Here is a 15,431-nt window from a genome sequence, read left to right as displayed (position 1 = left end):
ACTAAGATGCCAAACATGTAAACAAAGATTTGCTCTTCTTTAGTCTGTGTTATCCACACATGCCTACTTTTTTCTTGTACGTTATCCTCCTTTCTAGAGCAATGATTGAAACCCTGGAGCCAGAGAGGGACAAGGGAGTACAAAAGATCCTAAACCTCCTCTCCAGTTCAAATCATCCTTTCTGGGCAGCCCCGGTGGCGCAGCCGTTTAGCGCCGCCTGCAGCCCACGGCATGATCTGGAGACCCTGGATCGAGTCCCATGTCAGGCTCTCTGCATGGAGCCTGCTTCTCCCTCTGCCTGTGTCTCTGCCTCTCTCTCTCTCTCTGCATCTCTATGAATAGATAAATAAAATCTTTTTTAAAAAATCATCCTTTCTCTGTTATTTTATCTCTGATTCTCCACGTTTATATTTTTGTCTCCAACTCTTGGGTCAGGGAAACACCAATCCTCAGCATCAAATCCCTTATATCTTTATCTCTACTTCTCTAAATCTTGCATTTCCTTCAGTGTTCTGATCAAAACTATTCCCTAGTAAAAGCTTTCAAGATTAACCCCTCTCCCAAAGTGCACTTTTCCTTTTTTTCTGAATTCTTTTAAGTTCTGAGAGCAAGTGTTTGAAGAGCTGACTGAGGCTGCAGCTTATTGTGCAAGTTTTGCAACGTGGGACAAAGGAAGGGAGGGGAAATAAGTTGAAGGTATTAAGGGAAAGTTTGTGCCTACTCATGCAATTTAGAAGTGCTGGTGAGGTCATCTATTTGGCAGAGATTATCAGCATCCCATAGTTACTGGGAAAAAGATGTTTTTATAAAAAGTGTTTTATAGGGGTGCCTGGGTGGCTCAGTCTGTTCAGCATCTGCCTTTGGCTCAGGTCATGATCCCAGTGTTCCGGGATCGGTTCCCACATTGGACTCCCTGCTCGGTGGGGAGCCTGCTTCTCCCTTTCCCTCTGCCTGCCATGCCCCCTGCTGTGCTCTCTTTCTCTCTCTGTGTCGAATAAAATGAAATCTTAAAAAAAGAAAAAGTGTTTTATAAAGTGTTTTGTACAGTGTGTTGCCCTAGTTCCTGCTATCCATATAGATGATAACAACATCTATGTAGATTTAAATGGCAGTTAAAAGTGAAAACATCATTTGAAAGGCACTATTGTATGTTAATATGAAAAACTAAAAATTAAGCATGGGATAGTTAGCCTTTGAGCTGTTGATCTGTTCTCTGTACAGTTTCTCCCTCACATTCATCCACTAAACACCAGTCTCCAAATCTATGACCCTGACTTCTCTCCCAAACTCCAGCCGCCCACATCCATCACAGGCTGAGCCTTTCCGCCAGAACAGTCGGCTGCTCCCCTCAATCAACTTGCCTAGATCCAAACCTGTGGATGTCCCTTCTACCTCTGACATAAACCTGCTGTGCTTCTTAATGCTGCCACACACCCCTCCCCTCTTGCCTTTCACTCTGTAGTAGTGTGACCTCTATTTCTCTTTTTACCCTCTGGAGAATATCTCCCAAGATTTAGAGTTGTTAGGATTAAATTAGGTAACATTTGAAAAACAAAAAGCACAGCACCCGGCACATAGAAAATTCTCATTGTGGTTCAGTCAGTTAAGTATCTGCTTTCAGCTCAGGTCATGATGGGATTGAGCCCCACATCAGGGAGTCTGTTTCTCCCTCTGCCCCTGCTCGTGCTCTCTCTCTTTCTTTCTCATTCACTCTTTCTCAGAAATAAATAAATAAATAAATAAATAAATAAATAAATAAATAATAAAATCTTTTTTAAAAAAAACCTCATTGTTCTCAACACCTTTTCCTGTCCCCATCTCACTGCCCCTATTCTTATTCAAGTCTATTGTCTCCTGCTTGGACTTCTAGTTATTCTCTTGATACTCACTTTCCCTCTCATTGATTTGAGGGAGCCAGATTATCATTATTCTACAGCCAGATTCATCTTCTGAAAACACTTTTATATTGATTTCTCTCCTGTGCCCATAAGCCTTCAGTGGTGACTCGCTAATTTGGGCAGTTGAGGCTCCGCATCACCCATCCCCACGTGCATTTCAACATGTTTTTCCACTACTTCGCTCCTCACAGTCTCTCTGCACCATCACAGCAGCTACCACTCCCATCTCTCAAATATGCTCTGGATGCCTCTGCTGCAACTGTTTATTCATACTCTGCACTGTTCTCTCTCATCTTTCCACTTATCAACATATTAAACTTGAAGAGCCTCTCCTGGGTGGGCCTTTTCTGAGCACCCTTAGTGCAAAATGTTCTCTCCTTTCACTGAATTCTTATAGTACTCACTGTCTGGGCCACTAATCTGGTGTCCACCTTTTTTTTTTGGCTCACTTTATCTCTTCCCTTTTCATGGGCACATTAGCCTATCTCTCCCCATCCAGATGGTAAGTCCTCTGCAGGTTTCAAGTTCTTTGAGTTGCTTTTCAGCACCAAGCACAGAATATTGTAAATAGTATTGCCCAATGTTTATTTCTGGATTGGTCACACTTACCTCGTGGTCCATAGCCAGCTGTTAAGTCATCGTTTAGTAGAAAGTTAGATGTGAAATGAATGTATTTTCCCTCTTTTCCACACCCTCTGTATTGTAGTGTGTATGGGTCATCTCCATGTGCCCCGTACCAGTCAGTCACTATGACATTTGCCTGAATTAAGAGAAATGCTTAATAATACTCTATATCTCAACTGTGATGTTGGTGACATAAACATATACATTTGTTAAAACAATTTGAACTGTACTCTTAAGATCTGTGCATTTTACTGTAGGAATTGTATTCTAATTTAATAACAGATTTTTTTTTAAATGTGTATCTTATACATGGAGTTTAAAATGCATGCACAACTAAATATCAATAAAATTATTTGGCACTTTCAAAAACATCAATATTTTAAAAGCTTAGCAACTTTCCGTGGAGTTTTATTATTTCCATTTGATCTTCTCATTTTCCAGATTAAAACCTTCTCAAAAGTTAACACTGTAAAATTCTGACATTATAAAACACTATAAAATATAGTAGAAATATTTGGATGAATGTTAAGAGCAATGAATGTCACTCAGACTGTACCGTAAAGTATTACAGTCTGTTGTGAGCAGCGTTCTGTTGCTTACTTCATCAGTACAGGACAATAAGACATGTTTGTTTTAAGCCTTATCCTTTCATTTCCATTATCAAATAGATCACCAAACAATCATTGGAATGAAGTTCTATTTCATCTTGTACCCTGGCCATTTCAATTATTAGTGATAAAACAGTAGTTTCAGTCCAAACCTAAAGAAAATATCTATTCAAATAACCATCTAGAGAATACAATTTTATATACAACATTGTTTCTTTTATTTTTAGGAAGAAACATAACATGTTGTCTCAAGACTTGCCCTTAGAAGTATGTGGTTAACTTTTTTTTAAACAGAAATTATTTTATTTTATTTAAAGATTTTATTTATTTGAGAGAGAGAGAGCAAGCACGAGTGGAGGAAGGGAAGAGGGAGAAGCAGACTCCCTCCTAAGCAGGGAGCCTGACACAGGGCTCAATCCCAGGACCCCAAGAGTACCACCTGAGCCTAGGCAGATGCTTAAGGGACTGAGCCACCCAGGCGCCCCTAAACAAAGTTGATTTTAGAGCTATAGATCTAATATGATCCTATAAATATACATCACACTTGCACTATCTGTACCATATGTGTAATGTTTTATGTGTGTGTGCATGCACACCATGGAGTAGAGGAGAGTAGTATTTTCATTTTTGTTTTCCATTATTACTATGGTGTTTGATTTGTTTTTGCAATGAGCGTGAATTATTTTTATAATAATTAACATTTATTTTAGAAAGTTAAGAACTCAAGCCAGGGGCTTTGCAAGGTAGCACTTACAAAAGGGCTACAAATGTCATGCCCTTGGATAGTTTTCACATGGACAAAACCTCATTCCTACATCTAGAAATTTGTTCTGAAGCTAAAAGGAAGGAGTGCTCTGCTGGGGATGGAATACTCAAGAGGTTGGGGTTCCATTCTACTATAGACTATAGTAAACTAGCTCTTACCTACTTTTTCTAACTCTCCCAACCCTCCCCTGTTTCCTATCTGCATTTGACTATGGATTCACACAGACAAGAACCACCTTGCTTCTCTTTTTGTCCTCTACAGTGGCCTCTGTATATAAGGATCATTCACTGTTTGCTTAATTGATATTATGAGGCTAAAGGAATCGGTATCCAACAGATATATAAACAGCACTCAATGTTTATTCTTTCCTTTAATCTTTCAGTTCAATAATATTATCATTTTTATTTTAATTATTTATTTCCTACTCCTCCATTAGGATCAGGAGTATGACCTGGTTTTGATACTAATTATCTCCAATACTTCGTTATTTCACAGAAGATCAAATTGATTAATACCATCTATATAGATAGCTAGAGATGGCATAGCTTGGCAGAAAGAGCATGGGTTTAGGAAGCAAATAGACATGGATCAAAATCATGGCTCAGTAATTTACTGTTTGGGACAAAATCCTTACTTTATTCGAGCTTCCGTTTCCTAACATACGGTAATAGTTTGTAATAGCAACTAATTTTAAGGTGTGTGAGAACTAGACAATATATGTAAAATGCCTGGTGTTTAGTGGAAGCTTTAAAAGATGCTGGCTCTCTAGGGGCACCTGGGTAGCTCAGTCCATTAAACATCTGACTCTTGATTTCGGCTCAGGTCATGATCTCAGGGTCTGAGATTGAGGCCCCGTGTGGAGACCCTAGTTGAGCCCTGTATCCTGGCTCCATGCTCAACGGGGAGTTGGCTTGAGATTCTCTCTCTGCCCCTCCCTCTGCTTGTATGCTCTCTCTCGCTTTCTGAAACAAATTTTAAAAACAAAAACAAAACACTATCTTCCCAATTTATCTCAGTTCCTCTCTTTCCTAGCTCCATGGCCGAGCATTGCTAAATGCTTTCATCTGGCGATAAATAAAATGTTTGAAGAGCCTCTTTAACTTCTTCAGGACACTGGGGTGCTATCCAGATTGCTGTACCATTCAATTACTGAGAGAGGGACTTCAACGGAAAGCTAAGAATTAAAATAATCTTAAAAAATTTCATACCCAATGACACAAATGAGGAAAAGGGGAAACTGTACCATATGTCCCAGCCCTTCTGTTTGAGCTGTGGTTTACAGGTCTAGAATCCACTCCACTGCTGAAGTCCTAAGCTAAGTGCTCAATGTGTCTGCACCTGCCCCTTCTGCTAGCTGCCCAGGTTCTTGTTCACAGTGACTTCAGTCATTTGCCAAATGTATTTGACATTTGTGTATACCACGCAGACGTGGATGCTTAACTATGATCTGCAGCTTACAAGAGTCCTTAGTTATTTTTTGGTTGGAAAAGAAAAACTAACCCCTCCCCTTAGTGTCCCCCTTTCTGCCTTCCTTCTTATCACCATACTCCTCAAAAACAGTGTCCTGGACTTGGGCTCATGTGAAATTCTAATTTACACCCTGGCAGGAAAAGTCAGCCATATTTTATAGCATGTTTCTGCCTGGACATGCAGGTCTACTGCCCCTGACAGGATGGGAAAAGAAGGTAGTCATAATTGGAATTGTTCCCCGCACAGCTCATACTCAACAGGATAAAACCAGCTTTGGGTCTTTAAGCAAAAATTTCAGAAAGGACACTGTAAGTTACAGAGTGAGGAGGTCTTCTGAGAGGCCACTTGGGCAATGGCATTTGCGTATTTTTTGTTCCATAATTTGTACTCATTTTATTTCCATGTATCTTGTGAATAACAACCTTCCCAATATTAGTTATATGTTAACATCAATGACTTGTTTTTGCCTAAGTCCTCACTTTTAAAGTTTGAACAGAGTTTATATTGGTTGTTTTTCTCCAGAATTAAGCTCATTTAGGAAAATCCTGAATTCTTACCTTTTCATATAATTCTTGTTTTACTTTGCTGTAATTATTAGCTTTCCATGTAGCAGGTATTAAAATCTTTATATTTCTGAAAAACACTCTTCTCTTGGTAGCATTAAATAGGTAAAAAGAAGCTTCGGTTATCATTTCCTATAACCAAATAAAAGAAAAGCTTATCTTGGTGCTTGTAGATCTTTTATGTTTTTTGATTTCCTGGTGATACTTGAGTAAGTAACAGTAAAGGATAATGAAAATATTTTCAAGGAGCCCATTTCTTTTAGAGATGGACTTTGGGAAAACTTAGGAGCAAAATAAGCCTCAAATAGTTAACTGGAAGAGATTTTAGGACACTAACAGTGAGTCTGGGCTTGCCTTTATAATTTTTCCCAGGTTTGTGAAAGACTTTTAAGCTTTTATCAAATAAATCTCTTTCCTGTCACTCCTGTGAGTATGTTTGAGACCACACCTATGACAATACTGATTTATTAAAAGCAATACCAACAAGTGGTTCTTGAGTAATGGGGTTCTGATCCTCCTGCACCACATTAAGGTGAAAATAATCAATTACTTTATAGAACATTCAGGTGAAAAGAATTTTGCTCTTCAGCACTCCATCCAGACTCTCTTTCTGTCAGAATTTTCAGCCTCAGGATGGAATCCAACAACTTGATTTTGATAAGTACAATCATGCTTATTCATCAGTCAAACATCTGGTCTTTATTGCCACAAAGACCAGATTTTTAAGCTGCTACCCCAAAAATAGTCATGTTAGGAAAACAAAAAAGCTAAAAGCAGTAGTCACCAACAAGAATAAATCAAGGAGGGCTAAATCAACACTATGAGCCAAGACTGTGCAGAATTAAGTGAACAAACTGGCTTGGCCATAATTATAATTTTGGTGCTTACTAGAAATGCTGGCATCTTTACTATTCAAATATAGACCAGGCAAAGGTGTTAGCTCTTTAAAGAAGGCTATACAGTCCTGTCCTAATAGGATAATGGTATTGACTTCACACTTGTCACTTACCTTAATGTTTGGGATGAGGTTCTGATCTTCAGATACCTGAGGATTGATTGCAATGAGTAATCCATCATACCCATTGTCCTGAAGCTTCACTCCAGCTCCCAGGAATAAGAGTTCTGGAATTAGGGCCACCAAGAGAGTCACAAACTTCAGGCTGCCAACGGGATCCACATTGTCCCTATGGGTCATGTTGTAGAGAAGCCTCCAGTTCATTCACACTGGTCCTGCTGGGTACATTGCACCTGGTTATCAATGGGGAAGCTGATACTTTCTTCCTGAACTTGGAAGGTCTTAGAACTTGTGGTGAAGGAGGTGTCTTTTTTTGCAAAACCTGGGTGGATCTCTCTGAGACCTGCCTCTACATGTCCTTTTTTTCTAGGCAACCCCACACTTGCCTGTTCTGTGGCTGAGCTTCCTTTTGAATCATGGTTAGGCAAGAAATTACTCCTTATTCAGTATATCTTCTCAGAAGGAAGAGGGAAATAAGACAAAAGGAGCTCAAAAGAGAAAGGCAGAGAGGCCTGGCTGGCTGGGCTGAAAATCGGAGAATCTGGATTATTCACTCCACTTTCAGCAAAACACAGAAATCTGTCGTGACCCTTCTCATTCGTGACAACCTCTTCCTCATCGGTTGGCCTAACAACTTTTCTACTGCACTCAAGTCATTTTTTGTTTGTTGTAAGATTCCCTGTGTGCTTATTTGGAATATTTGGAAATCCATCCTGCAGGCCTGTCCCTGGGTCAGGTCGTCTGGGCAAACTCTCAGCTGATGGCAGAGGGGAAGGTATCAGATGTCCCCCAGGGAGGGCCAAGTGCCAGGAACTTAGATGCCTGTGCAGACCACAGAGGCCTTTTCCTCTGCCCTTACTGCCTTTTCTCCCTGGACCAGGGGAAAGAATAAATTTCTCTTTCAGCAACTCTCTCCTAAGGGCAAGGCTGTGCTTCAGTCTACCTTCCATTTTTCAAGGACCTATCACAGGTCTGGTACATAGTAGGCACCACAGATATTTTACAACTGATTAATAGTACCTGGTAACTACCTAATTCTTTAGAGTTTGCAAATGAACCATTTAAATATCAACTCTGATGCAGGCATAATTCTTACTTCTATTTTTCAGTGAAGACGCTGAGGCTCAGAAAGATCAAAAATTAGCCAATGGATGAAGGAACTAACTTTTATTGTGTGATGGTTTTTTTTTTTAAGATTTTACTTATTTATTCATGAGAGACAAACCGAGAGACAGACAGAGACACAGGCAGAGGGAGAAGCAGGCTCCATGCAGGGAGCCTGATGTGGGACTTGATCCTGGGTCTCCCGGATCAGGCCCTGGGCTGAAGGCAGGCGCTAAACCGCTGAGCCACCCAGGCCTGTGATGGGTTTTATCATACTTGTTTTATGGTTGACAAAACTAAGGCTCAGAAAATCTAAATAAACTCATTCAAGGCTGTACGAGCATTGTCACAGTGCTAGAATGAGGCCCACTGGCTCCCAATTCCTTTCTTTTTCACCATATCACCTTGTCTCGCATTCTCAGGGAACTGGAAATAAAGTGGTAAGAGCTGCAACATTGAGGGATATCGAAGAAATTTTTCTCTTGCTGTCCCTCTGTGTGGAACCTCTTCTCTGGCTTTTTTACTTGCTTTTCCTTCAAATTCAAGTTCTGGCCTGGAAGCCTGAGTTGAGCTTTCTAATTAGGTCAAATCCCCTCTTCCATGCTTTCATAGCATCAGATACCTCTCCTTTGAAGTGTGATCATGGTTACGGTGTCACATTTATTTTGTGTAATTGGTTTTCTGCTTCTAGTGAAGGGCACATGAGAGAAGAGGCCTTACCCTGTCTGTTTTGTTTTAAAGATTTTATTTTTTTATTCATTCATGAGAGACACAGAGAAAGGCTGGGGACATAGGCAGAAGGAGAGCAAGCTCTCCACAAGGAGCCCAGGGAGCCCAATGTGGGACTTGATCCCAGCACCCCGGGATCATGCCCTGAGCCCAAGGCAGATGCTTAACCACTGAGCCACCCAGGTGCCATAACTCTGTCTGTTTTTATCACTACCTCCTTAGCACCTAGCTCAGGAAACTCTCAGTAAATACTTGTTGAGTGAATGAAATCAGGAGAAGGAAATAAAAGCTAGATTACAGAAGAGCCCTGGATTATAGTATGAAAATGCACCCCCCAACTTTAAAAGTATCTTTTAAAATGTATCTCTTCTGTTCTAAAGCAGTTTTCTTCTTGCTCAGTCTTGTCAGAAGGCACTGGGGAACTGGTACTCCCCTGAGGGTGTGTAGGAGAATGGAATGTCTCTGGTAGCCACAAGGCTGCCACAGGTGCTCACTCCACAGCTCAGGGGTCAGCTTAGCTGTCTTGTCTTTCCAGACTGGTTCTCAGCCATGGGTTTTTAGCCCCTGGCTCTCACTGTGTTACAGAGTGCTAGCCCAGAGGTGTGGTGACTCTGAAGGCTTTGCTTGTAACTGTGACTCATTGAGCAGAACAATGAACTTCACTTTCAACTTTTCTTGGCAGTTTACTTTCTTATGCCAATCTCGTGTGCTATTAAGAAAAACATTATGGCATCAGTAAAACAATATGTTCAAAAACTAAGCCTGTAAGTCATACTGAGAGTAGCTCTCCACTGACAATCGGAGAAGAGTTTCTTCTTGCCATCGTGCACATTTGTGTGAGTTGTTCTTCGGCTGAGGGGCTCTTGAGGGCTTGCATGTAAGGCCTCTCTCCACTTGTTCTTAACAACAGTTGCAATGCCTCCGGTAGCATGTGGAGTGGAATGTTGGCTAGGGATTGTACGTGGCTCTATAAAGAGCAGCCATATGTGAACACTCTTGTCCAATTTCACCTGAACAAGTACATCAGGAGTATGTTTTGCTCCTCCTAGGTTGAGAGGCCAGATAGGACATCCATTCCTGTCTACCTGCTTTCTTCTTCCTTGGTTTTGGAATCCAATCCCCAGGTCTGGCCACTTGCCTGGCATCCACTTTCATCATCTGTCCCTACAAGACTCTGGTCACAGACTCATTCTCTGATCATGTCTGGGGTATCATATTCACTCCTGAAAGCCTTTTTTCCCACTTCTGTTTTGCTGAGCAAGTAGGCCTGGGGCCAGGCCAGCTAAAGATCTCTTCTTACTGCCTTCTGTTCTCTGACCAGGCTGACCCCACAGGAGACAAAAGTAAAAAGCTCTTAAAGTCTGACTTGGCTAAATGACTTTAAAGTCATTCCTGAGTGGAGTGTCCACTTCTGATAAAAGTGTGACTTTGTCAACAAAACCCCCCCACAATTTATCCTTTCATTCAAAAAATACACACTGCACATGTCTATGGATTTTATGACATCCAAAAATGAAATATACCTAAAGTGAAGAAAAATGGGAATACAATGTTCAGGCATTTATTTCAAGTTGAAGAAATTCTAGGAATCTGCTCTGTTTTCTATTTGCTTTCAAGAAAATAAGTTATTCAGTTTCAGTAACTGAAGAATCTAAAGCACATCTTTTGTTCTTTGTCTGAATTTGAAATTCTTTTTGGCCCCAGAAGGCCTTTTTATTTTCATGCAGTCTGCAGGTAGAGACCACAGTCAAAGTGAGTAAAATATGCAGTTAGTGTCAGAGCAATCAGGTGATCTGACATCTTGAGGAGTCCAAGGAAGTTTTGAATTATTTCTTCTCAAGCTTCTGTTTGAACTCTTTAGCAATCTCATTTAGAACAGGAAAGTTCACTCTGTGGCATGGCTACAAAGCTTATGGATCACTTTGGTTTTGCAATATTTATGAAATAAATCAAAATGGAAGTGAAACAAATTATAAAGACTAAGAATTTGAATAAAACACAGTTTGCCAGGGACTCAGATTGTACATTTCATGCCTCCCTTTTCCCATTGTCTTCAAACTTATATTCATTTTCAAAGCAAATGAGTGAAGTGGATGATTCAGATAGAGCCCGGGAAATCATTTGTGTTTTGTTGAGTCATCACCATGTCAGAGCATGAAGCTCTTACACTTTTTAAAATTCTTCCTATGCAGTCTTTCACCCCCCAGACTTTTGCTATTAAGCCTCCTCCCCATCCTCACTATGCCAGGAACTCTGCAGATGACTCTGTGCATGAAAAAAAAAAAAAAACCTCTAAAATTTGCAAAAATGAATGGAAAACAAGAGCTACTTTTTAAGATAACCTAATAAAGAATATGGGAGAAAAGTTATAGACTATTTCTCACTTGTAAAACACGTATAAAATTGTGTTCTATGGAATACTCTTATATCTATTATGTACCAGATAGTATATAGCATCATGTGGATGTAAAATATTATCATTATTATTATCATTATTTTCCAGGGAAGAACAAAAGCAGAAAGCAGACGTGTAGTGGAAATTTTTTTAAAGGGATGAAAAATAATCAGGGAGACTCAGAGAATGATAAATAAAAGCAGAAGCACAAAGACTACATAGTTCTTCCCTAGTCTCCCATCCTGTTTTCTTTCTGCTCTGATTCTGTCCATCTGGGAAGCTCTAAGGTATTGCCAGATTCCCTTGCTGCCCCGAATCCCAGCAAGGGGCTGCAGGTCTTTCAGTTTTCCTTCCTCTCCTTGTGCTGTTTCTAATAGTCCCATTTCACCCCGCCAGGCCTGCAAAGAACAGGATAGCTGCAACCAGTTGAAAGATGTGGCATTTGGGGGATTAGGGCTCCCCCTTCTGTTCTCAGAGGGCAAGTACCTGGGGCTCTGAATCTCCAGGCAAAGCTCCCAGCAAAGAGTTGACCTGTACAGACTTCTCTCCCAGAGTACACCAAAAGCTATTTAGAGTAGTACTTTTCAAACTTTAGTGTACCTAAGAATCATCTTTTCAAATTTGATTCCAACCCTGTAGGTCAAGGTGAGGCCAACATTCGGCATGTATACCAAGTTCCCAGGTGATGCTGAGGCTGCTGGTCCTTGGTCTGCACTTGGAGTAGTCTCCTGGGGAATATCCAGGGATTTACTTTGTGATTACAGCTCTTACGCGACAGAGACAGCCTATGTAGTCTTTACGGATATTTAAAACAGTGTGTTAATTATGTATTTTTATGGTGACAGCATTGTTTAAATATTCTTTGTAAAGAAACAGCATCAGAATACAGAGCTCAAACAACACTCTTGGTTGTTCCCTTTAGCCTTCCTTCAGCTTTCTAGTCATTTCCTTTCTCCTCTCCACTGAATATTTTTTGCTGTTAAAGTGAAATACAAAGCCTTTCAGCTTGTAAGCTTATTGAGAGAGGACTCAAGGAATACTTTGCCTGCCAAGAAATACCAAGTATAATGCTAAGAGATAAAATGAGAAGCAATGACATGAAAATAATCTGAAGTTATCTGTAGTCAAATGATACAAAAAATATAGCCCAGGTTTACAACATAAGGCTGTGGTCTTGATGCTTTGTCCACAGGTGCTCCATAAACAGTAGCTACATGTATTATTAGTTATCTCTTGTTGTCAGCTGGGACCCCCTCAGAGCCATACGTACGGCTGGTTTTTATCTATGTCAACTCCATGACCTGTGGGAGACAGGTCCCCTTCCTAGATTTTGGCACCTGCCTGCACACTTGATTTCTTAAAATTCCTGTGTCCTCGTTCCACACGGGCTGCACCTATGCTTTGCCGCATGTTCCAACTACAGCGTTATGAGTTTTCCAAAGAAACAGGTACGTATCTTATTTGTGAGCAATTTCGACTTAATTGAAGAGTTCGTAGGTGGAACCAGAGAAGGATTTGTGTTACCAAAAAATAAAGCAAGATGTTTATTTTTTAAAAGATTTATTTATTTATTTATTTATTTATTTACTTGAGAGAGAGAGAGAGAGAGACAGTGCAGGAGAGAGAGACAGACAGAGAGTATAGAAGGAGAGGGAGAAGCAGACTCCCTGCTGAGCAGAGAGCCCTAGGAGGGCCTCGGTCCCAGGACCCTGGGATCATGACCTGAGCTAAAGGCAGATTGCTTAACTGCCTGAGCCACCCAGGTGCCCCAGGGATCAGCATTCTTGAAATAATTTTTCACAAATGTGGAGGTCCCCAGCCCCACCCCCCACCTCTGCCAGGGGTTTCGGTGCCTTTCTATCCTGAGGGATCGTAATCTCTCCTCCTTTCCCTCTCCTTACTTTCAACAGTGAAAGCAACCAACTAACTACCACCAACAAAATAAAATCCCTGCCTGGCCCCATACAGAGCCAGTGCTCTGCTCCTCAAGGTCCTCAGCACAACTCAGAAACTAGGCAACATGGGAATATTAGAAGGGCTCCCCTCCAACCTCAGACAGTTATAAAGTGTTCTCCCCAGGAGGGATCCTGGCCAACCAGGGTTTTTAAAGATTCTTCTGGCTTAGTCACTCATCTTCCCGGATGACTTCAAAAGCCGCTTCAGCTCATTTCTATTTCTTCTCTAAATTAGAAGTTAAAATATTTATTCTCCCATTCTTTTTCTTACGACATGTCATTTCTATTCCCTAAAGTTATTAAGTTTTTTTCCCTTTAATTAAATGGGCATAGCTAAGGTCTCAGGGTTCTTCCCGTATCCCCAAGTGCCTAGCACCCTACTTTGATCCCTGTTTTCTTAAATAACCTGCATATTTGTATCAAGAATTTTGGCTGTGGCTTGCTAGAAAATCCCAGTAAATGCTCTGCTTAAACTGAGACCATCTTTGATGTCCTTCCGTTTTCCTTATTACTTACAAATTAAGTCTCCCATTTGAATACTTTGTCTTCTGCCTTTATCTATTCTCCTCCAAAAAGAATAGGGAGCAACTTTTAAAGAAATGATTAGATGCTATATGCCTTTTACTACGTAGATGTTTTAATTTTTTTTCTCTATTAGAAAGTAATATTTTTCCTTTTTTTGAGTAGGGTCTCTTTAGAGTCACATAACTAGGGAAAAGGAAAAATCAATCAATTCTTTAATATAATGCCATAATTGGTTACTAAAAATACAATCATTTAAAGAACTAAAAATATACAATGGATGATACATTTTAGCTAAGATCAGATGTTCATAGTATAAAAATTTAAAGAATATTTTAAAAGCAATGGTTATAAGCAACTGACAATTTTTTTAAAAGAAACTGTTGGGGGCAGCCCCGGTGGCGCAGCGGTTTTGCGCCGCCTGCAGTCCAGGGCGTGATCCTGGAGACTCTGGATCGAGTCCCACGTTGGGCTCCCTGCATGGAGCCTGCTTCTTCCTCTGCCTCTCTCTCTCTCTCTCTCTCTCTCTCTCTGTGTATGTCTCTATGAATAAATAAATAAATAATCTTTAAAAAAAAAGAAAGAAACTGTTGGTAAGCATTTTATCTTTTTCAAAGAAGAATAAAAGAATGAATCTTTTAGTGTCATAATTTATCCTAAATGTCATTATGTCATATACATGTTTTATCTCCACTTGGTGAGTTATAATATAGGTTATAGCAATGAGTCACACTGTGAATTACTTACTAAGCAGGGGGTAAAGCCAAAATAGTAAAAATCCCAGAGTCAAAGAATAAAATTTTCTACCACTTCTGTTTTCAATTATACACTTTTTTTTTTTTTTTTTTTTTGGCATTCACCTTTAAGCTTGTACTATAATGATCATGTATAAGCCGTAAGTAAATGGTTAAATTTTTGGCTTTGATGTTAGACTAACTAGATTGAAATCCCAGCTCTGCCTTTTACTAACTGTATGGCCTTAGGTAAGTTATTTAATATCTCCATGTCTCACTTTCTGCATTTGTAAAATTGGTGTAAAATTTAAGTAGTACATGTGATTAAAATTGGATTCATATCACAGTAAGAGTTTAATAAATGTAAAATTATTAATTAACTGTATTAATTTATGGCCTTTCTTTAGTGTGTGTGGCACCTGCTTAGACACTTTTAGTTGCGTAGCTAGTGGTTTGCCTCCTTCCCTTTCTTGCTGGAAGATCCTGTCTTCTGTGACAGAGGTAAAAATATCTGATTCTCATTCTTCCAAGCCTCCTTCATATTGGGGCACAACTCTGTGACCCGACTCAAGCCAAGAACCTAAGGATTAGTCTGCTAGCAGGAGGGAGGTGGAGGAGATAGAGATGGTGATGTTGACATTGTTTACAGATGGCATTTTCCTCCCTGGCAAAAACAACAACAAACATATCTAGGAAAATCCCACCCTTTTTTCCTATTAGGGTGCCAGAAGCTGAAGGAATCTCTATGGCCTTTAGGTGAGGAGGGCAGCCAAAAAAGTAAAAGTTAATAAAGCTGAAAGGTAGAAAGAGCCTGTGCCCCTGATGGCACTGGTGACAGCTTTGCCAACTTGGCAAATGCCTAACTCCAGACATCTTAATATGTGAAGTGAGATGTATTGTTAAGCCATCATTAGTTCGGTATTACCTGCAGCCCAGACTGTTACAACTGATAAAGGCACTTCAAAAGATAGCATTCATAATTTCTAAAAAGTGCCAATCAATATTTGGAAACATGTATATAATGGTTTAATATATAAACTGTGTGATA

General features: G+C 40.1%; 2 protein-coding genes across 7 annotated transcripts in view; one reads left to right on the top strand and one right to left on the bottom strand.

Annotated features, from left to right (window-relative positions):
- CLCA2 (chloride channel accessory 2) overlaps window positions 1-7,302 on the bottom strand; it is a 39,494-nt gene extending 32,192 nt beyond the window's left edge. The window contains exons 1-3 of one of the 3 annotated variants that reach the window (XM_072834348.1): window positions 6,939-7,302; window positions 5,924-6,061; window positions 2,508-2,658 (exon numbers count right to left, since the gene is read on the bottom strand). In XM_072834348.1, the coding sequence (XP_072690449.1) occupies window positions 2,508-2,658; window positions 5,924-6,061; window positions 6,939-7,148 (499 nt within the window). In that variant the 5' untranslated portion in view covers window positions 7,149-7,302. The remainder of the gene's footprint in view (window positions 1-2,507; window positions 2,659-5,923; window positions 6,062-6,938) is intronic. The other 2 variants (XM_072834346.1, XM_072834347.1) reach the window with 2 other exon arrangements.
- ODF2L (outer dense fiber of sperm tails 2 like) overlaps window positions 1-15,431 on the top strand; it is a 179,621-nt gene that overhangs the window by 119,179 nt on the left and 45,011 nt on the right. The window contains exon 1 of one of the 4 annotated variants that reach the window (XM_072834358.1): window positions 12,425-12,620. The exons of the other annotated variants lie outside the window; for them this stretch is intronic. The gene's annotated coding sequence lies outside the window, so the exon portion shown is untranslated. Of the gene's footprint in view, window positions 1-12,424; window positions 12,621-15,431 lie in introns of those variants that run through there. 4 annotated transcript variants of the gene reach the window in all.

Source organism: Canis lupus, chromosome 8, assembly GCF_048164855.1.
Source record: "Canis lupus baileyi chromosome 8, mCanLup2.hap1, whole genome shotgun sequence".
Lineage (NCBI taxonomy): Eukaryota > Metazoa > Chordata > Mammalia > Carnivora > Canidae > Canis > Canis lupus.
This window is presented reverse-complemented; position numbering and strand designations above follow the sequence as displayed.